Source organism: Haliotis asinina, chromosome 4 (assembly GCF_037392515.1).
Source record: "Haliotis asinina isolate JCU_RB_2024 chromosome 4, JCU_Hal_asi_v2, whole genome shotgun sequence".
NCBI lineage: Eukaryota > Metazoa > Mollusca > Gastropoda > Lepetellida > Haliotidae > Haliotis > Haliotis asinina.
In genome coordinates, this window is record NC_090283.1 from 55,028,287 (window position 1) to 55,053,989 (window position 25,703).

The 25,703-nt window shown below is 40.1% G+C and overlaps 1 protein-coding gene across 2 annotated transcripts; it reads right to left on the reverse strand.

Annotated features, from left to right (window-relative positions):
* Positions 1–1,374: 1,374 nt before the first annotated feature.
* Positions 1,375–18,523, reverse strand: LOC137281689 (uncharacterized). Of its 2 annotated transcripts, none has more exons than XM_067813090.1 (5): positions 18,412–18,523; positions 4,786–4,923; positions 4,472–4,548; positions 3,088–3,163; positions 1,375–2,284 (listed from the first exon to the last, which is right to left on the reverse strand). In XM_067813090.1, exons 2-5 carry the CDS (start codon positions 4,921–4,923, stop codon positions 2,267–2,269), a joined length of 309 nt encoding a protein of 102 aa, XP_067669191.1. In that variant the 5' UTR covers positions 18,412–18,523; the 3' UTR covers positions 1,375–2,266. The 2 variants fall into 2 exon arrangements, with proteins under 2 accessions (XP_067669191.1, XP_067669192.1); XM_067813091.1 differs by lacking the exon at positions 18,412–18,523 and adding an exon at positions 6,952–7,074.
* Positions 18,524–25,703: the final 7,180 nt, after the last annotated feature.

Genomic DNA, 25,703 nt, shown 5'->3' on the forward strand with positions numbered 1-25,703 from the left:
TACTTCTCCATAGCCTTCTCTTGGATCTTTCTTTTTTTCATTCCAACTATTAGTAACGTCATGTAAACGTTGAACATATATATTCACCTTTTGTAGCGCCTTGAACGAGCATCGAATGCACGGGCACAGGCTCATGATCAGTTACAAATACCCACTATTATTATCATTAACCAGTTTTATTATTAACATGTTGCGTTCATGTGTTTTGGACTGAGATTAAGTACTGGTTCTATCATTTCACTGCCCTAAAAGTCGGTGTTAGCTTTGGAGTTAAAGCCCGTGTTGCGTTAGTCTTACAGAACGAAAATGTTGATATCCTTTCGTCGAGTGTATCTCTAGAGTTACCTCCCCTGAGTTCAGACTACCCTCCATGGTTATGGCGATTTTACGAGCAGGTTTGCTAGTCATAGCCTTTTTATGAACATACTACACATGATTTTACATGAATTTGTGTCCTCCATCTACATACGCATCAACAACAGTAGAGTCCGATGCTACAGAATTCCCCAGTCTTTGTTCTGCGATATACAGCCGATATTGTTAAATTGAATGGACAAACGTTATATATTCTGCAATTGCGCATATATGTAACCGTTATCTCCAACCTTCTCACTTCTCGTCGTCTGCATAGTTCACCATGCTTCCCTTACATCCACGAATCAAGATTACGTGAATGCTTCCCTTACATCCACCAATCAAGATTACGTGAATGTACGTGTGTCTAATTCCTCAAATAACGGAGGCATTTCAGAACCAGAATTAATCTAGTCATATATATGTGTTTTGAGGTTATGTGTGATATTTACAAAAGTGTGAGTTACTGAAAATACTCGGAATCCCCCCGCGAGAATAGGAGACGGCCTTTCTCCAAATTTGAAAGCAAGCGGGTTTACTTTTGGTTAGGGTTAAGGTAAGGTTTAGGGTTTGGTTTTGGTTTAAGGTTAGGGCTAGGGTTAGGGTCTGGGTGACGTGACACTAAAGCATATGGCTGGTTGGTATCCGGTACTTGGCCACCACTCCATATTCCAACAGCACGTTTTTCAACTGTGGCGTTACTCGGCTAGTTTAATACATATTAACGGATAAAAGTCCTTAATGACATAACCAATTCTTTTCAAACTTACCTTTCGGTGGTATTAAATACACTGTACTACATGTTCTCACAACTCCAACATGAAATTAAATTGCTCTGTTGTGACCTAGGGTTGTCTCCCTTTAGGTCGACAAGGGAGACCAGTCTGACCATATAATGCTTTGATACCGCTAACAATATTTTATGACGAGACAAAGACATATATTCTTATATACTAGAACGTCTTTGGGCGAGTTAATTACATTACACTCATAATACCAACAACAACAAAACGCAAAGTAGAAAATTAACAAAAGCCCTTTATTGATTCAGAAGTGTACTTCACTAGCAAAGCAATCGAACAACTTGAAAAGTTTTGAAATGCTCGAAATATATCACTATATTGCAAGGTTGTGATTCAAGCATGATATGTATTCGTAGAAAAATATAACTTCAAACAATAACATCGATGTAATTCTTATTGGATGAACATGCTGGTGATATTAACCCAAACGTAAAGGGTAACACTACTTACATGTTGAGTCTTTACAAATGTTTTTCACTGCCGAACCAACAATGCCGCATTTTATCGATTAAAACGTCAGGCTTCCATAAAACGATGTGTAGTTTTTTCATGCTCAGAATGATCACCGTTATCATCAACATGCGATCAAAGAGGGGAAACGAAATTTAAAACAAAACGAAAACAAACGTCCGGGCGTTTAACCGAGGAAAAACGGTATTAGTAATAGTACTAAACCACATCGAGCTGATCTTAAACACATTCAATGTATTAATATATATCTTGTTATATCCCCCAATTACTTTGCTGTTAAATGTTAAATTAACATCAGATTCATTTTGCTGTGTCTTGTCAGATTTGCTAGGGACTAATTCTTTCCTTGAAATAGTAACATTGTCGAACTGTTTGACCAGCTATACTATATTTCTACACTACCATATTTATTTACTATATTTCAAACGATATTTTGGTCAGAGGACGTCAGAGTCGTACTGCTACTGACCCGATGACCAGCGATTATTTTCGACAAATGTATCACACGACCAGGTCATGTTCAATTCACGGGGGTTCAATGAAAGATGAATGGTATATATAACATAGAATTTTCATATGTCATCAAGGTTTTGTTTCTTCTTTGGATCTCTTGATCGTTGCTTGTGGATGGATGGAGTTCAGTTGTCTGTGATACACTGAAAAACAGGATGTTAATTGTCACATTGGAAATGCAACACAAACAAGAGCAATATTATGATTCAGGAAATATAATATTTCAATAAGCAGATTATGACTGGTGGAAATATTGCAGACAATATTTGAAGGACACAAAAAAATTTTATTAACATACGAATGGGGGAATTATGAAAGGTCGTTTTTTTCTTGCGTAACTGAACTTGAAGGGGTAGAAAAAATAACATGTTGATAAGTAGAACTGGGGCACAGATTAGTATTTGTGGACATTGCTTGCTGTATGTTGTGTTGTTGTCTCTGGTAAACCCAAACTTTACAAGATCATAATATGAAAATACAATAGCATGAAAATAACAATGACTGGAACTCAGTACAAGACGAAGGTCAAAATCTTTTGAAATATATTTGTTCTGCAATATCGCGGATAGTGTGTGTGTGTGTGTGTGAGAGAGAGAGAGAGAGAGAGAGAGAGAGAGAGAGAGAGAGAAAGAGAGAGAGAGAGGAAGGGTGGGTATGCGTGAGTGTGAGCTTATGAGTATGTGTGCGCGAGTGCGTGTGCGTGTGCGGGTGCGGGTGCTATGTGTCTATGTCGCGTATAGGTGGAGAGATTGAGAAGAGCAATTTCACCGATGGTCTGAAAATTGTACTTTGGTGTTTGCCTCGTCAGACAGAGGTCAAGCAAAATAAAGCGTTATTAATGTCCACTCTAACGACAAGCTTGAGTTGCTGAAGACCGATTCTATCCCTGATCTTCACAGGTTCAATAATCAATCAATATCAATATCAATAACTTCAGTGAACTAACCAGAATGATCCACACAATGACCCAGGGCCAGAAGAACAGCGATATTATGCAGTGAAGCACGTGGTTCACCCCTTGGCTGAAAGAGACGCAGAGCATATGTTACCCTGGCAACCAGACTTGTAGTTATTTGCATGATCCCCATGGAGTTGAGACTGATAGGACTAATATGATGTGACGTAGAGACTGACTGATTAGGGAAACAAATACCAGCCCCTTGAGCAAGGACTAGTTGCATGGATATAAATATTCTATAATAGTATTTGACGAGTAAGCAGCCGCACTAGTGGTTAAAGCTGTCGCTGGTCAGGTCGAAGACCCGGGTTCGATTCCCCAAATGAGTACAGTGTGTAAAGCCCATTACCCGACCACGATGTTGCTGGAATATCGCTTATGGCGACATAAAACCATACTCACACATTCAGTTCTTTGTCATTTAATGACGCACTTAGAAGTGTTCCCCCGATATGACGGAGGTTTGACCACGACAACCCTTTGACTCCATGAACATCGATCTAGTTAATCTGGACATTGTGACAACACGATCCCGTTTGTCGTCTATTGCAACAATCATGGGTTGGTGAAGATCAGTTCGAACCCGGCTCTTCACGGATTGAGAAGATGAGTTCAGCGCAAGACTGAACAGTATTTCGGTAGTACGGGTGGAAACCTGACATTTCGCTAATCGCGTGTGTGTCTCTCTAAAACAGGTGCGAGTTCGGTGAAGCAGCTGACCCTTATCGTGAAGGATTCGAACCCGCCACCAGCGCATGCTGGGACGTTAATTATAAGCAACTAGTTAGGTAAAGCGTTCATGACGCTGTGGACACAATACACAGGGAATAAGTATGTTGATCGCATTTGCCAATTCCAACAATATCCCGAAGGGAGATCCCAGAGTCTGGGTTCACACATTCTACGCATGTGTGAAATCGAATCAGGGTTCCGGATGACAAGGGAATCATTTAACCACACGGCTACATCAATGCCACTTCTCGAAACAAACGAGACATCACTTTTGATACACGTTCATTTGTTTATAACCATTACCATATATACTCGACTCGTTCTGAAAGAAAATCATTTCATTTTTTTTATCCCGAACATGTTTACCTTTCTTTGGCGGAGAGAGCAACATTTCGTCTTTCATTATATTTTGTGTGCAACGTGTGGTTACGAAAAAAGACATTCATTTTTGTTTTATTTTTTTTAACCTACCGGGGACAAACAGCGCAAAACACGTTGAATCAGATTTTGTATTTGTTTCCTAAGCTGGTAAAATATCACCACATGTGTACATGAACAATGTGTGAACGAATGATGTGAATATCTTTGTCGTAAAAGCCTAATGGAAACTGGATGGACTAGACAAAGAGACAAATCTTACCGTTCTACAATAACCGTCTGTTGGGGCTGATTGCCAACAACGACCACGTTGGTAGAAGCACTCTGCTGACCCATAGGCTGGAATAGGATTTAATCATCATCATCATCATCATCATCATCATCACCATCATCATCATCATCATCATCATCATCATCATCATCACCATCATCATCATCATCATCATCATCATCATCATCACCATCATCATCATCATCATCATCATCATCATCATAATGTGGCTATGTCTGATTATCATATTACTGAGATTACCGTGATTCTATACTACTAATGATTATTGACTTTTCGCATTTTACCTGAGCATACCCGGCTGGTTGTGGCGCGTACCCGGCAGGCTGTGGTGGGTAGCCGCCCTGGGGTGGGGGATACGCCGGCTGGCCGTAACCGGGGTTAGAGAAATTGCCTTTGTCACCGTAGGGGGGAGGTTGTGCCATCTGAAACAGACATTTAGATTAAATAGTAATTGCTTTTTGAAATTGGTAAAAAATCAAACTTTTCTTCAGATTGTCATGTATCTTTCTCACAGATGTATAGCCAAGAGTTAGTGGTGAAATAGAATCATACTGAGTTACTTCCCTTTGCCGTGTCGATCGCGTTAAAGACCTATCACAAGAGTAAGTGAGTTCAGTTTTACGCCACTTTTAGCAATATTCCAGCAATATTACGGCGGGGGGCACACCAGACATAGCCTTCATACATTGTCCCATGTGGGGAATCAACACCCTTTGGCGTTACGGCTACCCCACCGGCATTCGTAACTGCTCGTGTCATTCCGGCAAGCCGGATGGCGTCTCGTAAACCTCTCGTGGCCATGTTTACGACTGGATCCTGTTTAAGCGGAAACGAGGATGGAGATGAAAACAGTCGAGTACTATTATCAAGGAAAGATAATTCTGAATTTCTAAACATGACTCAATGAATGTCCTACATCTCGTTGGCAAAACAGCAATACGGTTATTCCCTTTGCAAATATGTTTCAGTGTTGAAAGTTGTTCATCCTTTAGCTCAAAGTTTATCAATAGTGCTTTGTATAGTTTGGCGAAGTTTCAGAGTCCAAGTCAAGTCCAGCCTGTGGTCTCTCTCGCTGACTTACTTGATGCATGCCATTCGAGTCTTAACCTCGTAACTCAGTGCTCATAATATCGATCCCTGGATCGTCTTGTCGAAAATTGATGATGAACAGGCGGGAATATTAATGAATGCTGCCCTCCTCAAAATCAAGCATAGAAAACCAACAAAAAGGAGAGACTTTCTTGTAAGGATATAGGTTACAGTGATTAATCACCATCCCGGAGGTAGTCCATAATGGCGGTCATCGGCTTGTCCGGTCCAGACTCAAATATTTACAGACCGCCGTCCTACAGTTAGTTTGTTAGTTTGTTATTAAACCATGCTTCAATGTGGGGGCGGTTTCTAAATAATCGAGTCTGGATTAGACAATCTAGTGATCAACAGCATGAGCATCGATCTATGCAAATGGGATACAATGTGTGTCAACCAAATCAGCGAGTCTGACCAGCCGATAGCGTTTAAACGCCTCATACGTCAAGGGTGGGTGTGAAGACAAGTTCTAACCCAGATCGTCACCGGTCTCATACAGCAGGAATATGAAACAGACTATAGCGTAAGGTTATAGGTTAAAGTCACAACTCTGCGCACAAAAGTTGTTGCAGCTGAACTGGCACATAGCATGAGACTGTCCCGTTATCTAAGATTGTCACCAGGGCCAAGCAGACTCTCAACCTCACTACCTCTCGTGCGAGACAGCCAAAATATAATATTTTTTTTAATTAGAAGAAATGTCATCACAAACCTGAAAGACTAATAGACAATATAACCTTACATATATCTGTAAAATAAAATAGCATCGTTCCTAAATCTCATAAGATAGACACGCCCACGTCATTTGGAACGGGTGATGTTTACTTTTTCAGCTAAAACGCGTGTAAACAAGAATGCGATTTTCGTTCTAAGCACATCAACAATTTCAGCTATTTTAGAATGAGAACCATATCATTTTCTTATAAAATATTAACAAACCCTAACTATGTTCGGTAATTCGTGTATATTAATTGATAAGTATATTTCAAACGGAAATCCTTCTCAGTATCTTTCAGGTAACATACCCAATACAACGCCCAGCGGAGTAAACGTTGATCTTTTTGAAGACGCGAAAAGAAAACGAAAATAGAATTCGCATGTCTTTTCTAATGGAGATTTGTAAGATGAAAGAGACCACACAAATAAACCGATAACAATCTCAGCCATGAGGAAAGCTATCGGTTGCGACAACGTGCTCGGAAATGATATATAACGAAATGTACTATTTTCCTGTATGGTTCACATTACCGCGATTACACGACAATGGGTTACATTGTAACACTGTAATTATCTCTCTACAACACGCGAACTCCAAAAAGTAACTACAGTCTTGATTTTCTCCTTTTAAATAAAGTACCTACCTTTTCAGTTCAGAGGTGGTGTGCGTGTGAGCGATATATCCGCTTTATGTGTTATCGTATATCAGTGTTAGTGTATATATCACAAGATGGCGATGCTATGTCGAAATATCAAGTGGGAGTATCTTTGACTTTTGACCCGATCCCGTGCGCCTGAGCCGAGTTGGTTTGCGATAAATAGATATTCGGGTACGTCATGATTTGGTTTCAACGCGTTGAGATATCTTGCGGGTTGGGATGTAATATCCAATGAATACTTTAATGGAGGCTGCATATTCAGCAGAAATAGTGGTAACTAAACCCACCCTGGGCCTCGTTCCTCACAGGGACCGTAGCGCTACGACAGTCGTACGTTCACGCCCATATTTTAACATAGACTTACAACAGTCGTAACTCCCATGCTTTAACATAGACTTACGACAGTCGTAACTCCCATACTTTAACATAGACTTACGACAGCCGTAACTCCCATGCTTTAACATAGACTTACGACAGTCGTAACTACCATGCTTTAACATAGACTTACGACAGTCGTAACTCCCATGCTTTAACATAGACTTACGACAGTCGTAACTCCCATGCTTTAACATAGACTTACGACAGTCGTAACTCCCATGCTTTAACATAGACTTACGACAGTCGTAACTCCCATGCTTTAACATAGACTTACGACAGTCGTAACTCCCATGCTTTAACATAGACTTACGACAGTCGTAACTCCCATGCTTTAACATAGACTCACAACAGCCGTAACTCCCATACTATAACATAGACTTACGACAGTCGTAACTCCCATACTTTAACATAGACTTACGACAGTCGTAACTCCCACGCTTTAACTTAGACTTACAACAGCCGTAACTCCCACGCTTTAACATACGACAGTCGTAACTCCCATGCTTTAACATACGACAGTCGTAACTCCCATGACTTACGACAGCCGTAACACCATGCTTTAACATAGACTTACGACAGTCGTAACTCCCATGCTTTGACATAGACTTACGACAGTTGTAACTCCCATACTTTAACATACGACAGTCGTAACTCCCATATTTTAACATACGACAGTCGTAACTCCCATGCTTTAACATAGACTTACGACAGTCGTAACTTCCATACTTTAACATAGACTTACGACAGTCGTAACTCCCATACTTTAACATAGACTTACGACAGTCGTAACTCCCATACTTTAACATACGACAGTCGCAACTCCCATATTTTAACATACGACAGTCGTAACTGCCATGCTTTAACATAGACGTACAACAGCCGTAACTCCCATACTTTAACATAGACTTACGACAGTCGTAACTCTCATGCTTTAACATAGACTTACGACAGTCGTACCTTCCATACTTTAACATAGGACAGTCGTAACTCCCATACTTTAACATAGACTTACGACAGTCGTAACTCCCATACTTTAACATACGACAGTCGTAACTCCCATACTTTAACATACGACAGTCGTAACTCCCATTTTTTAACATACGACAGTCGTAACTCCCATGCTTTAACATAGACTTACGACAGCCGTAACTCTCATGCTTTAACATAGACTTACGACAGTCGTAACTCCCATACTTTAACATAGGACAGTCGTAACTCCCATACTTTAACATAGACTTACGACAGTCGTAACTCCCATACTTTAACATACGACAGTCGTAACTCCCATACTTTAACATACGACAGTCGTAACTCCCATGCTTTAACATAGACTTACGACAGCCGTAACTCCCATACTTTAACATAGACTTACGACAGTCGTAACTCCCATGCTTTAACATAGACTTACGACAGTCGTAACTCCCATACTTTAACATAGACTTACGACAGTCGTAACTCCCATACTGTAACATACGACAGTCGCAACTCCCATGCTTTAACATACGACAGTCGTAACTCCCATGCTTTAACATAGACTTACGACAGTCGTAACCCCGCTTTAACACAGACTTACGACAGTCGTAACTCCCATACTTTAACATAGACTTACGACAGTCGTAACTCTCATACTTTAACATACGACAGTCGTAACTCCCATACTTTAACATAGACTTACGACAGTCGTAACTTCCATACTTTAACATACGACAGTCGTAACTCCCATACTTTAACATAGACTTACGACAGTCGTTAACGCTATGATCGCTCTGAGGAACGGGACCCAGCGCCTAGAGTTTCGAAGCTCTCTTAGCGCTAAGATAGTTGTAAGTGCCGTTCGTTAATATTACCTTACGGCTATCTTAGCGCTAAGAGAGCATCGAAAATCTAGGTCCTGGACGAGAAGGCATATACTGACTTCGGAAATGAAATGCGTTGGGAGTTTTTCACTTGGACATATAAAACCAGATTTCCATGAAATCAGTGAGATGTTGTCATTTTTTATGAACCCGTATGCAACAATGTGTTTTAGGCCGATGAGATACACTTCTCTCAATACAATCTCTCAAGGAAATCGCGGTCGCATTTCAAAAGAAATCCTTACAAGTTTGACACGTTGACCTGTATCATGGACAGTTATGTGTTCATGGCGTGGATACCGTAATAAGGTGCGTGTTTAACCTTTAACCTCAGTACACTTCAGGAAAACAAGTGATTCGCGGGGCGTTACTTGGTCGGGGTGGAGTGATGGCAGTAGGGTGGTTGTGTCGGTGTTAGAAGATTGTTTCTGTGCTACTTTTCATATATTCATGGCCCTCTCACAGCGTTCGGACATTGCACAATGATGTGAGTGAATGTTGTTTAATTTTGATTTAGGCATTTAGACCTGGTCTTCAGTAATTCATTCACGTCGGGACTATCGGGATTGGGTGCTTAGGTTCGCTGACGTGGTTAACACACCATCATATCCCAGTTTCACCGACTGATGCTCATGCTGTTGATCACTGGACAGCCTTATCCAGACTTCATATTTCCAGACATATCAGGAATATTTCTGAGTGCGGCGTTAAATAACATACAATCAAACACGTGCCTGTTATGACTCCTGTGAGGAATCAAGGAAATATACGCTTGAAGATCCGGGTTAAAATTGATCTTCAGTAACCCATGCTTCTCGTAAGAGGCGACTAACAGGACCGAATGGTACTGCCTTGGGTGACACATGTCATTGTAGCCCAACTGCATAGAACGATGTTCATCTGATATATAAGGAAGAATGTATTCATGTATCACGAGAATGGCTACCTTGGTTATGACGCCATGTTGCTGATTCTGTCCTAACGGGTAAATATTGCCCTTATACCCGGGGTAGACTGTATGTAGTTTTTGTGAGCTGAGTAGCTGTCGTTTTGGGTTTAAAATGACATAGTTCATCTTTTTTACCTAACGTTACTGAGGTTGTAGAAGAATGTTTACCTGGGTATTGTCGTTATCTGTTCTACTTCATGACACCTTTGACACAAAGCCTGAATGTGATTCATTCTCCACAGACCATTCGTCGCCACTCGTCTCATTCCGTAACCTCCAAGAAGATTCGGCTTTATCCGGAATAACACGAGTGTTACAAGTGTCCACCGGCATGTTGCGAAATAGCTCGCTGATACAGTGCGTACCTTCACCCATTCAGATAACGCTAAGACCAATGTTTCACGATCTCCAGAGTTACAATAAACACTGTGCGTCATTCATTATCATTGCAGGTAGGAAATAATAAATACCATGAATAAATACCATATTTTTATAGTGATATAAAAAAAATAACAAACAAAATAAAGACTGCTCCCCTTCGTTACCTAGAAAATGAACAAACATTTTCTGAAATCATGAAAGAGTCTGGTTCAAAATATTTTTTTCGGTTTTTTTCATGGCTTTGGTGTGAGAAAATGTAAATGGCATGATCCTCTGAATTGTTTAACAGGCATATTTAGAAACTGACAGTGACAAAGTACAGAAAACATTTTATTGTGATAAGAATATATGTAAAATAAGTAGAGATTACATTATAGACACCATCTGTATTAGACCATAGTAACAAAGTTCAAGTCAGTAGATCCCTATGCTAATGTCAACAAGTCATTGTCGCTGTAACGGTGCAGTGACGTAGCTCTTATCTTTGTTCCTGGGGCGGTTGAGTAGTCAAGTGGTTATACCGTTCGCCTTCACGCCGACGACCCGGGCTCGATTTCCCATATGGGAACATTGTTTGAAACCCATTTCTGGTGTCCCCCGCCGTGATATTGCTGGAAAATTGCTAAAACCGGCGTAAAATCACACTTATTCACTCACTCACCCACGATGAAATGTCCTTTATTATACATTTTACTGTAAGTACACAAGATCTTTCGGCGCTTCATCGCCAGTGAGATAGCAAGAAATTCTGACCAATAAACATCTGGGTTAGAATTGATCTCCCACAGACCACGCTTGTCATAAGAGGCAACTAATGGGATCGGGTGATCCGGCTCGCTGACTTGGTAGACACATGTCATCGGTTCCCACTTGCCTAGACCGATGCTCATGGTGTTGATCACTGGATTGTCTGGTGCAGACTTGATTACTTACAAACATACCCATGGGGTCTCCTTTGACTGAATGTAGTCGTTATAACGTTTGTTACTACGGGGATCGATACCCCTGATGTCGATATTGTGCAGTAGAGGTGTTGCTGAAACAATTCGTAAACAACAAATAACACTTAAAAAACAAACACTGCCCCTCTCAGAAGATTCTCTGATTGGTCCGTCCACTGTAGAAACAGACACGACTAAACTGGGGTAGAATTGGTCTTCAACGACAGATGTCTGCCATAAGATGTGACTAACGCGATCGGGTGGTCAGATTCATTGACTTAATTAACACAGGTTATTATATCCCATCTGTGTAGTAGAGTCAGCGTTGCAGATGTGCTTGCCATCGTATCCCCAAAATGTAGATTGATATTCATGGCGTCAGTCACTGGATCACATGATCCAGATTCGATTAATTACAAACCGCCGTCGTATGAATAGGATATTGTGAGCGCAGCTTTAAACAAAGATAAATTAATGGGACGTTCGGGTCGGCTGTGCTAACAGAAAGATAGGGCGCCAGTGGGTGAGATATAGGATTACGGGAACAAGAACTATTACTGTTCAAATACTATCCTTATCAGGTTTGACAACAGGATGTGCAGGCACGCCTCTGCTTATCTACAAATTCATTTAGTTAAGGCTTTGACCCCGTGGATGCCAGGAGGATATGACATCCTTTTTCCACCCAATTTTTGAAGTCCAATAAGAATCTAAATATATAACTTTCTGTTGCAAAATCCTTCATAATGTTAGGAATTTTTGAAATTTTAACTACATATCCACGTCACGTCACGCCACACCCCATCACACCTAACACAATATACCATACGATATACTATACCACACGTAGGCGGAAACGTGCTTTGGGGTTTTTTTTAGACACGCCTCACCCCCACCTCTCTCTCTCTCTCTCTCTCTCTCTCTCTCTCTCTCTCTCTCTCTCTCTCTCTCTCTCTCTCTCCCAATTGTTCTTCTGCATGTTATTATGTTATTACTATATCGTTAACCACACACTGGGACATATGACCATAACAATAAGCATTTTAACAGTTCGCAAACACTCGACACATCATTGAACCGACTCAAACACAATGAAGATCAAAGTCCATATATTATAACATTGTTGGAGATTATATTATAAGCCGTAATCCAAATATCCCGAGTACAAGGTATACTGTACAATGTGTCTACATCTGGTTGATTTTGAGTAAGGTCACCTCGTCTGTTAGAATTGTTACTTATATCGTCAACCACGAAACACTGATTCAGAAACAAGACAAATTTCAAAACTATAAGTGGATCAGTAAGTCAGTTTTAGTTTTCGTTTTACGTGGCGTTTAGCAATATTCAAGCAATATCGCGGCGAAAGACACCAGTCACAGAGAATCCAACCCGCATTTTTGGCGTGACGAGCAAACGCTTTAACCACGAGGCTACCCGTCGTTGTGTACCTCGAATACATCAAAGTGCAACACACAAACAAAACCAACATTAGAGATTAAACATACTCCCCAACACCACAGAGAGCAGATTACCCACATACAAAGAATGAACTGTAAATGATAAGTTCAAAGTTCTTAATCCGCCACATTGGACTGATTGGCTTTATGAGAACATGCTACATCTCGCAGCAGTCGTAATCACGGTCGGTGGGGTAACAAAATGGTGGTATTGGGAGGCTCGGTCACATCGTTTGCTCGTCATACCCAAGGCCCGGGTTCGATATCGGAAGCCCATTTCTGGTGTCCTCCATTGGAATATTGCTAAAAGCGATGTACAACCATACAACCATTTCTGGTGTCCTCCACTGGAATATTGCTAAAAGCGATGTACAACCATGCAACCATTTCTGGTGTCCTCCACTGGAATATTGCTAAAAGTGATGTACAACCATACAACCATTTCTGGTGTCCTCCACTGGAATATTGCTAAAAGCGATGTACAACCATACTCAATCACCGTGGTAACCTTTCAATAATAAAAACGCTCAAGTGAAGTTGTATCCGGTGGACGGATGTCTGTTGATTCAGTCGGTACAGAAGTCATCATATGGCAAGTGGATTATGATACAGTAATTTGGTGTGTGAAGGCCTTTAAGGCCTGGGTGATGTACCCGGTATATAAAACACAGAACTGCGTCATAAATGATCGTGCTAGCAGTGATAGTAGTCGTTATAGCGGTAACCTGGGTACAGGACCGTCGTTATAGCTTAATTCACATCATCATCATCATCATCATCATCATCATCATCACACCCACCTAGGTTTTCTTGCAGATTATTTTCTGCATCAAAATATTGATCTAACACTCTTTTATCGTTGAGGAGTAATGCCCACCTTATTAAGAAAAGTTAATTGTAGCCCTGTCATGACTTATGACACTGGGATTACACATCTTCACACCATAAAAGTTGGAGTGACAGATTGAGACGCAATCTGCTGTGCGGTAGTATACCTGCCCATGTTAACGTGAAACAAACAAAATGTTGTAGGATATATCGAATCTTTGGATAAACTATGCGTCTGTTTGGTAATATCAGTTCCATGCCCTATGCCCCGTGGCAATCGACTGTCACGGTTATATAAACTGGGCCTTCGTCTACTGATACCAACGATCTAGACCCCAATTCCGTATCAGTCGACTGTTATGGCCAGAAAAACTGGGCTTCTGTCTAGTGATATCAGCGTTGCCGTCTTCGGTTCAGTCCATCTGCCGTACAGAGCTTAACTTGGTATGTGCCAGCTAATACAAGGGACATAGCTCTCCGTTCCTTGTCAAACGACTCCCAAGCATTGGTAAATTTGGCTTCCAACAACTTTTCTTTGTTAGACCGTCATCCATAACCAAAGTTTGATTTTGTCTGCTGACCTGCATGCCTTAACAAAGCATGGATCTAGCCGTCGGTTCTGGGTCCACCCACTACCATGCCCGCAATGCTGTTGTCCACTGGCGTTCGCGATTTAGTCTTCGTTTTTTTGTCAAATCACAGCTGTAGACAGACAATCGGAGTTGTTGCTTGCTGATATATGCGATCAAGCTCTTCATAGCAAAACTGGGCCTCTGTCCACAGTTATATGCGATCTCACTGTGATCAGTGCCAATCTACACCTGCACACATCTAAATCGTGATGCCTTCGGTACCTTCTTATATCGGTCTGTGGACGTCCATGGTCCGTGAGGTAGCCAAGTGGTTAAAGCGTTCGCTCTTCACGACCTGTGTTCGATTCCCGACGTGGGTACAATGTGTGAAGCCCATTTCTGTTGGCCGGGCACCTTAATATTGCTGGAATGTTGCTACAAGCGGCGTAAAACCTTACTCACTCACTCACTGTGGACATACATAACATAGACATATCCCCCTTGACTGATAGAATCGATAGATAGCTGGTCCACTGATAAAAAAGTACCATTGTCCCTTTGTTGCTCCTTGAACCGTCCGTGAATCACGAATCATGACCCAGATCTACAATCCAGACTTCAGTTTAGAGTTTCCTCTGCAGTCGCCACATGCATGGTGTTTTGTGTAAAAATGGGACATCTCTGCGAAATAGGGATAAATGTTGTTTCCAGATACGCGACAAAAATCTATAAATGATCGAACCTGGGCCAGACAATCCAGTGATCGATAGTGTGACGATGTCACGATGGCTTGCAGCCAGTTAACCACTAGACAGATCTCCCGATCCACACACAATGAGAATAATTTACTCGGAATGGGCGTTTAAATAATTTAATTAAAAATTCCGACGGATTAAATAAGTGATCATATTTACAATAAGACTTCGGTTGATGTTCGGTTCGGGACGATATGGTTCAAACTTAATGGGTAGGACATGATAAATAAATCGAGGTTTGAGTAAGTAAAAGTCAGCTGCTATGAAAGTATTGACACACTCCAATACAAAGAGTCTGTTATAGTCCATTATTTATCCAGATACGATAAATACCCGTTTAAGGACACCTGTCACGAGACGTTCGGAGCGCCGCGACTGTCGTAATTCAGTGGCTGGTGTTGAGGATGGGTCTTCTTGCTTCATCTGTTACAGATGTTTTACAAACCCGAAGTAATGCAGACCAAGTGTGAGTGAGTGAGTTTACTTTTACGCTGCATTCAGCAATATTCCAGTTATATGGTCTACACATAATCAAGTTTGGACCAGACGAGCCAGTGATCAACATCATGAGTATTGACCTACTCAAGTGGGACACGATTACATGCGGCAACCAAGTCAACGAGCGTGACCACCCGATTCTGTTAGTCACCTCTTACGACAAGCATGGGTTAATGGAGATCAGTTCTAACATGCATCTTCATGGCTTGCAGTTCAAGAACGTTCATCAATCTGGTGTTGAAGGGTCCTAGTGCTATATGCAAACATTAAAGTTTGTTTGCTTGTTTGTTCGTTTGTTTGTTTGTTTAACGCTGCACTCAGCAATACTTGCTATGTGGTCTGAAAATTATCGATCCTGGTTAAACAACCCAGAGCCTGCTATGTTGAGTATCGATCTACGCAGTTGGCCAAATCGTGCTACGGTCGACTCTCAAATCTAAGTAACTATGTTCTTCAAACTTAGTGGGATAGTGGATTAGCGAAGTAGCTACAGCGTTCGTTCGTCACACAGAACACCCGGGTTCGATTCCCAACGGTTCAATGGGCGAAGCCTATTTCTGGTACCCATGATCCGTCAGGAATACTGGTAAAGGCGGTGTAAAACTAAATGCACTCACTAACCCACTTACAACTAAAGCTTCTATAACCTTCCTGTTTTTTTATTTCCCCCTCCCCACTCGATTGCAAACAAACGGACTGAAACCGTTGCAAACTCACATTGTCAGTTTCAAGTTTTGCTTTGTTCTTGGACGAACGCGGTAGTTCATGAATTCATGCAGAGAGCATGTATATGTATTTACAAAAGCCAACATCTCTATATACATTATATATGGGCAGCATCTTCTTCTACTGCAACGTTTCGGTATGGGTTTTGTACCGTTATCACTCTTGCTTGACAACGGTATATGAATCAATGCCGAAACGTAGCAACATAGCAGTGAAAGAAATCATTATCCATAAAAATTTTACTTTCTATTTTCTCACCATACGTCTGAAATGCCATTCAAGCAAATCATCTCTACATACACACAATAAGCTTTCTGGGTATCGTCAAATGAACCAACCAATGGAAAATCTTCGTTACACTTGAATGCACACCCATCCGCTCTGATTGGGGTCTGTCTTCCGGATCCTTCGTTTCAAGGGAAGAAAACCCAAATACAAAATATTGCACTTTTGATTCCCGATTGTACACTTGTAATTTTGTTTATTTGTTTTTTCACAATCAACAACGCATATTGTATGTAATGAATAAGTGGTAACTGTGTTTTAATTATGTTTGATTTTTTGGTTGAATGTGACCTTTAGAGACTAACAATCTTTAGCACCTGGGCTGGAAAAACTGCGAATACTAGGCCAGTCGTGGACTATTTCGAAGCCACTAAGCCTTCATGCGAAACAGCTTGGATATTTACATTTGTGTTGTGGAAGAAGTAACGTTAAAGTTATTTATGCAGATTTTATCCTGCATACTTCAGAATTACCCAAGAATGTCCTGAGTGAGAGTCTCGGGGGTTTCATCTGTACGGGTCAAGTTCTACCACGGATCTTCACGGGGACATTTAAATTACTTATCATACTTTGATGAAATTCACCTATCGCACATACCACAACAGTCATTCATATCCGGGTTACAATCCAACAATGTATGCTGGTGCTGGCACGTCAGCGATTAATTCCTTTGCTTTTATTTAATCAACCAATACACCGCCATGGCTGTCCTATCTCCCGATGCATGCACAACGCAGTCCGTTCTAAAACACATTAAAATGTACTTGAAGACAGCTTTCTAGCGGGTTCTAAACTCGGAGTAAATGGCAGTCTTGACTCACATCAATTCAAATCAGCTTTGTTACAGGACAGAAAGTTTATAATGTGTATAAACATGTAAATTGATTGTGTTATTTACGCATTGTGACGGATAATGCATCCGTTCTACCAGGTCAAGGTCAACGATCAAGTGAGCTTTAACGCCGCTTTGAGTGAGTGAGTGAGTTTGATTTTACGCCGCTTTTAGCATTGTAGCCACGTTGGGTATCGAACAGGAGGAGCGAAAGATTCAACCACCAGGATAACCCTCCCCCCGCCCCCTCCCCCTGAACGCTACTTTGAACAGTGCTCTAGTTATATAATTGTGTACCAGCTTTCTGTTTGACGAATGGGCGAAGTAAGACAGGTCAACGATGAACACAATCTTTTATAAACCAGGAGAAAGTTTAAACCCCATAACAGTACAGGCGAAACGGTTCTGAACCGAAGATCGGAGTTCCAAGGGACTCAAGTTGGCAGCGGTGACTCAGATGATTGCTAAATAGGTGTCACGTGCAGTAAAACTGCATACGGAACAACAGAAGAACGGAATCTCTGGCCCTTTTCTGATTTAGACATAATGGCAGTCACCTCTTTCGAATATAACACATGGTTAAGACATTGACGAACTGGATATTTTAGCCTCCCAGCTGAAGAATACATTACAATTCTTACAAATTTGATGTCAGGAATTAACATAACGTGTATCCGAGTAGTGTACGATAATAGGAGGTGGGGTACCCGGGTAGAATTTTTGGACCCGTCTCAGCCCTACTACCAGACAAGCAGAACTGGATCAAAAAATGATTCCACAGGTTAGATTGTTGGTGAGTGAGTTTAGTTTTACGCCGCACTCAACTTAGATTGTCAGTGAATACTTCTGTAACTTCTGTAAATTGTAATTCATTGAGTTTTTCCCTAAAGGAAGCGAAATGAAATAACCATTTGCAAAGCAGTCAATCAATCAAAACAGTGATTTTTACCAAATAAATAAACAGTGATAATTCATTAACCTCACCTCTGTATTATGTCCGAAATCCAAGTCAGTTCACAGTGAGGGGAGGAGCCCACGTGACCTTATCAATCGCGAACGAAGCTTTCCAGGAAAACCTGATCATGTGACAGTGGTCGTGTCATGTATAGTCCGTTCTAATATTGTTGCACGTCAGTTGTAAGTGCAGGGATAAATTTTCTCAGTTATCGTACTGTATGTACTATTTACTGAAACTTGAGTCCTTAATGCGTCTTTTATCTTATGTCAAATTAATTAGACATAAGTATGATATGAATATGAAAAGCTATGTGGAGGTTAAAAATCATAGACGTTGAGATACTTTTTTATATAAACATATAGTCTAAAACCAGGGAAACCTTTTTAAGCAATGCTCTAACAATATCATGGCGGGGAACACCACAAATGATTTTCATGTGGGGAATCCGACCCGCGTCTCCGGTGTGACGAGCCACTGTTTATCCCTGGATGATGTTAAAACCATCTGAGTGAGTGAATTTAATTTTACGCCGCACTCAGCAATATTCCAGCTATTCTCTTCACTTGGGCGGTGGAAGAACAGAGGGCCATGTTTTATGTTGATGTCATTCTTAAAAAGAACGAATTTCAGATTCAGATTCCGTTTATTCGGTAATTCTGGCCTTGAGGCCTGCATTACAATTGCTGCTGTTACAATGAGTGAGTTTAGTTTTACGCCGCACTCAGCAATATTCCAGCTATGTGGCGACAGTCTGTAAATAGGCGAGTCTGGACCAGACAGTCCAGTGATCAACAACATGAACATCTATCTGGGCAACTGGGAACTGATGACATGTGTCAACCAAGTCAGCGAGCCTGACCACCCAATCCCGTTAGTCGCCTCCTACGACAAACATAGTCGTCCTCTATGGCAAGCATGAGTTGCTGTAGACCTATTCTACCCCGGTCCTTTACGGGTCTAAAACCATCTGATGCGTACAAAGAATATTTCGGAACATTAATGAACAGATGCGTGTTCCAGATTCGCCTTCTACCAAGCATCCTCGATATGTCCAGGGTGTACGTTCCGATTAGTCTCCACTATACCCTGGATGCATCTACGGCTCAGCCCAATTAATTAATTAGCTCCCTGCTGGGTAGGGGTCGAGTAACGATGTCACAAACTGAATAGGCTCACATGCTGGGTGGGGGTCAATTATCAAAATATCAAAATAACTATTACTGTTGTGCTTATACTACTAGACTATTAAATGTAGGTTTCACTTGTTAAAAGTGACAATCATGTGACCATATAACAGTCATTTCTGATTTTCACTTTTCAAAAGATGGTAACCTTTTGTGAGTAATACAAAATGCATGATTTCCAAGAGTGCATGCATCCTGTTGAAAGTAAAAGATAATTTCCATTACGGTTTTGTTTTTAAACTAAAAGTAGTAAACCAAGTTATGATAGCTGTTTTTTCTGAAAGATTTCCTATGTGCCAGCCTATATTTTTGCGAAATATACTGAGTGGCGCTTAACTTTTTATTTACGGTATACAATGTCTTGTGTTCTTTTTCTTCAAAACAAGGAACGTCAGTTTGTAGATTCGGCCAGGGGTATAGACGTCGCTCAATTTGACCCCACTCATGCTCTGTAGGGGGAGCTCTGGTGAACATGGAGGTCCAGGCTGTACTTGAACACTGTGCCGTTGAAGAAAATCCTCTGTAGCCTACACTTCTTACATTGTGCTGAACAACTGAGAGGTTCCCTGGCGTGCATTTACCCTGTCCTGTCCTGTCTTAAATCACCACGGAAGTACCCCATTCCTCTCAGTGACACGTGACCATATAACTGAAGACATTCTTCACGCTGTAAACAGGAGAAATTCACGAAAATGAAGCACAGGTAGTATGTCCTCATATTTCATATGCACGTGATTGTTTTAATCTTCAAGTACAAATCGCAGGTTTTAATCGCAAAAACATCATTAGTCAACATTTAATTAAACGTAGACAACATCGCAACTTCTGTCTAAGTGTATTGTTTTAATGTACAGTCGTGCCCCGTTTATCCGAACGTTTGTGTTTTTATTGTAATCGTCCGGATAAGCGGATTTTCGGATATCTGAATCACGGGCCATATGTACAAAGAAACGTACAAATAAACGAACATAGTAGGCATCAGACATAATCTTTACTGATTACACATATATAAATATCAGTGCATACAAATTACAATGTCTCATAGCTGTTCATGCTCGCTTGAAAAAAGTCAGCCATAGCCTTTTGCACTGGCTGTGTAGAAAAGCGAGAGAACTTTACTTTAAGTAACAGTTCGAGGTTCTCACTGTCGCCTGCACACTCGTGATAGCTAATCAGCTGATCAAGGCAAACACGAGTTTCCTTGTGAGACACGGGTGGGGGACGTGGCACCTACCAATCACGAATAAAGAAGTTAACAATGGAAAGTATGGTCAGGTGTCTGCTTAATGTCTCAAATAACACACTGGTAAGAGAGTAAGATTCTTTATAGATGCCAACTTCTTTATTACTTATTACTGTCAAGCAAGACGGTATATAAGGATCCATACCGAAGCGTCGCATCATATGTAATAAAGAAGTTGCTATCCATAAAGAATCTTACTCTCTTATTATTCATCAACCTCTAGTAATGCCATTCATGTTAACACGAAACGCGTTTCAGTCATCGTTGCTAGATGTTAAAGGGATGTTTCTACTATTTTCATTGTACACGTTGAAAAGCACAATTCTCCAATCCTACACAACAATGCTAGTGGAGAACGTATACAATGGAACTACCAAATAGTGACAATGGCACTGGCAGTATCAACTTTGACATTTTGACACGTTCTGTTGGTAAAATGAGTTATTTAAGGCATCCTAAACAGTGCTATGCTTTTGTCGAAATCACAAGATGGTATTGGTAAAGTTAAAGTTAATATAGCTCTTTTCTACTGGATTTTCCTATACATGGCATGCCCAAGGATTTAACAAATAGCGTCCATGTGATATTTTCATCCAAAGCAGTTTATGTCCATCCCTACTACCTAGATATTTAGAATATTATGCTACTCGTAAGTTTTTGCTAGAACCAGAATTGTAGAATTGTATGTTTGACAAAAGCTTCGTGTAAATTAAGAACTGGTTTTCATGATTTCTGTATAAATAAGGCTCGTAAACGTGTTTTTTCCTACAGAATCTAAAACTTATCTGATCCCCTCTAATTGCACTACAGCCGCCACAGAGGATGAGTTCCATGTCATGTTTGTATGCACCAATTATCTACGTTTGCGAAAAATGTACATCCCACAAGATTTGAAACACTGTAACAGACAAACATTCAATGTAGCAATTTATCTTAGACATTCTTTCACTGTGCGTAGCTATCACTGCAACAATGTATGTAACTATATGTTCACGTGACTTCCATAGTATTTTGTAACAGCAGACCCGTGAAGGTCCCGGGGTAAAATAGGCCTTCAGCAACCCATGCTTGCCATAAAAGGCGACTATGCTTGTCGTAAGAGGCGACTAACGGGATCGGGTGGTCAGGCTCGCTGACTTGGTTGACACGTCATCGGTTCCCAATTGACCAGATCAATGTCCATGTTGTTGATCACTGGATTGTCTGGTCCAGACTCGACCATTTACAGACTGCCGCCATATAGCTGGAATATTGCTGAGTGCGGCGTAAAACTAAACTCACTCATTGTAACAGCAGCAATTGTAATGCAGGCCTCAAGGCCAGAATTACCGAATAAACGGAATCTGAATCTGATATTCGTTCTTTTTAAGAATGACATCAACATAAAACATGGCCCTCTGTTCTTCCATCGCCCAAGTGAAGAGAGGAAAAATACCTTCCTGTGAGCATTCTAGCACTGTTAACACTTTACCACACGTATCGAGTGCAGTTAAGAATATCCCCACAGTTAAAGGACTGTTTATCTTATTTCAACGCTTCCCGAGAAATGTTGTAAAAACTATGACAGTAACAATATTCCAACAATTTTCAACGAAAGTTGCTACAATAAACACACTTTTTACGCACAAAGTTTACAGATCTAATGTAATAAACACAAGGGCTGTTAATGTTCCATCACTTTCAAGGAAAATCAATGCATAAACACTTTCAAAAATGTTCCCACAAAAATCAATTCCCAAACTTTTCAAGGATGGTGAAATTTTACCCCTTTATACAAAAGAGGGGCAGTGAGATAGTCCAGTGGTTAAAGTGTCCACTTGTCATCCCAAAGACCTGGGTTTAATTCTTCAAATGGGTACAATATGTGAAGCCCATTTCTGTCTGCCATATTGCTGGAACATTGCTAAAAGCAGAGTAACACCAAACTGACTCTATAAAAAGAGTTGACTTCCGACCATATGGGAATGATGATGCAGTCAAAGTAAACGTAGGCTGAGTATGATTTGTCACACTGCTATACTGTATAACATTTATTACTGAGCCTAAGTTGACTTCCGCTGATGAGGATGCAGCCATCCATTCCATAGGATGCCATGATGTTAAAGGAAGACACAAACACACACTACAGAATGAAGAATTTTAATCAGTTTTAATAAATATTCCTTCTGTTATTACAACAATAAAACCACACATTAAATCATCATCAACATCTTTGGTGTACTGACTTACTTTCATGGCAAATGCATAAAAAGAATTAATGCATAAAATACGTGTACTGACTTCTTATTAGCTCAAGATACTTTACAATACAGCAGGTTCTCCTAGTCACTTACCAGCACAAATCACACCCAAAATTCTGTGAGCTTTGAGATTTACCATTTTTACCTTCCTGGGAATTGGCTGACAGAGTTGGTTTATTTGTTTTTGAGTTTTCTTTTGTTGTTGTTTAACATTAACACTACCACGTTTGAGCTTCATCATAAAAACAGTTTGGACCAAATCAGTGATGGATAATGTCAGCATCATATTTGGGTGACATGTAATTAACCATGTCACCACTCAATTCATTCATAAACCCCTTTAGATGGGAATAAAACAAAGGGGACCAATACTATAACAGAACATACTTGCACTTCTGAGTAGTATTTAATTCCATCCAGGTTGGAACTGGTCTTCAGTAACTCATGCTTGTCGTAAGAGGTGACACGATGGTCAGACTTACTGATTTGTTTGACAGGCGTCATCGTATCCCATTTGCATAGATTGATGCTCATGCTGTTGATCATTGGAATGTCTTATCCAGGCTCAATTATTACAGACTGCCAACGTATGGCTGGTTAAACAAGAAGATTAAAAAAAACAACAACAAAAACCAAAAAAAAACAAAACCATCAAAATACAAAAGCTTCATTTAATTCATGGAGAAAAGAGTGTCATGGGCAGTAGAAATGTAGCTTTTAGGCCACTCGATCAACGAACATCTCAGTGTCATACATGGTCAGCAGATGCTAGCCCATATAAGGGTGACGACTCTGCTCAAATTATTCCCTAATCCAGATTCACCTATAGGGATCTGGCATTAAAACCCATCACTAGCCGAACCTGACATAGTAAAGTCAACTGTAACCAATGGGCGTCATTTCTTTTGTCGTAAGAATTCTCACAATTGTTTTGCAAGTAATACAAGAAACAAACCAGAACTAATGATTATTTCATTAAAGATACTTTTTGGGGGGTTAATGCTGTTACTTGTTTTTGTTTCTTTGTTCCATACCCCCACCCTCAGCAATATTCCAGCTATATTAAAGCAGTCTGTAAATAACCGAGTCTGGACAAGACAATCCTGTGATCAACATCATGAGCACTGACCTATGCATCTGGGATACTGTGATTATGTCAACCAAGTCAGTTAACTTGAGTTGGTTTTTGAAAACATAAAATCTGTCAGTATATACTTCTGACAATATGCTTTAAGTTATTATCAAAAAGTATTATCATGTTTTCCTAATTCTTGCCACATCTATCTTACTCTCATGAAATCCAACCAGCCTCCTTGAGAGGTTAAAAAAACATGAAATCTTCCCTGAAATATACAATGGTCAATCTGAAAGGCAAGACAGCACAGAAGTTAAATCGCCGATTTAGACAGGAGACAAAATTCTCACCTTCGATGTATCAAAGCAGTGTTAAAAGTAACTTTAAACGAGTAATCTACAACTGACAAAAACTGACTTATCCTTGCTTTCTGTCAGTTGCAATAAATAATAAAATTGAAAAAGATTAAGATCCTGACCCACTCTTTAAACGTTTCATTAGGCCAGACCAATTCTATTTCTTGTTTTATGAATTTCTTTCCTCAGAAAACTTAAAAGGCAGGAGGGGAAGAAAGACAAAACACTGGTCAAAGCAAAAACCTACGAGTTTCCAAACTCTTCAGGTTTGTTTATATCAACTAAAAACAAGTTGAGTGAGTTTACGTTTCACACTGATTTCAAGAGTATTTCACTTATATCATATTAGCATTAGCATTTTAGTTTTTGAAAATTCATTTCCATCTTTTTTCTTATCCTTGAAAAAATGACCATAAAAGAAGAATTAAAACTGGTCTGGTCTTAACATAAAATCTCATGTACACTAGCTACAATATTAGTTGTATTTTGATTATTTTTGTGTTGTTATTGATCTCAAGACTTCACAAACCACCACAAACATCAAAACACGAACCATTACACAAGCAGGAACACTGAGGATTGTTTCGTCAGTATCAATATCAATACTGAAATGAACAAAGTATTTCATTTTATTGCAATATCATTGCACAAACCACATATCCGTACTTTTGACACTTGACATAAAGCACGTAAATTATTCTAAATTAAGCGTTCAGTGAAGATAAAATCAATTCGGTAAAAATGCTGGTAGCCTTGAAATAATGTCAAGTGTATGAAATATTGCAAAATATACAAAACAAATTGAATAACTGTCCACTACTATTACATAATATAAGTGCCCCTAACAAATTCCTACATGTTACAACATTTGAGGTATCTGAAAACATTTAGCTTGCACCAACAAATCCTTAAAAATTGAGAAGACTTGAAACTTGTCGTCTGTGACATTAAATGAAAGCAATACTGCAACCATGGTACACCCCAAACAGACATTTTACACATAAAAAAAAGAAGACACCCAGAATATCAAAGGATAGTTCTAAAAATGATATCCTTTTTATAGATATTAAAAATTTAAAGTGAATGTTGGCCTTTTTCAGTTTAATGATTAAGCTTCTCCATGTTTTCTCATGAAATGCTCTTACTCAAAAGTCTATTGAAAAGTTCTGAAACCCAGAATGAACTGCTTATGAACATAATACACAAAGGATGATATGTAC

Coding starts and splice junctions, on each gene's coding strand:
- LOC137281689 (XM_067813090.1), bottom strand. CDS start 4,923: ATGGCACAACCTCCCCCCTACGGTGACAAAGGCAATTTCTCTAACCCC. Junction 4,549..4,785: donor AACCAGCCGGGTATGCTCAG/GTAAAATGCGAA, acceptor ATCCTATTCCAG/CCTATGGGTCAGCAGAGTGC. Junction 3,164..4,471: donor CAGACGGTTATTGTAGAACG/GTAAGATTTGTC, acceptor CGTCTCTTTCAG/CCAAGGGGTGAACCACGTGC.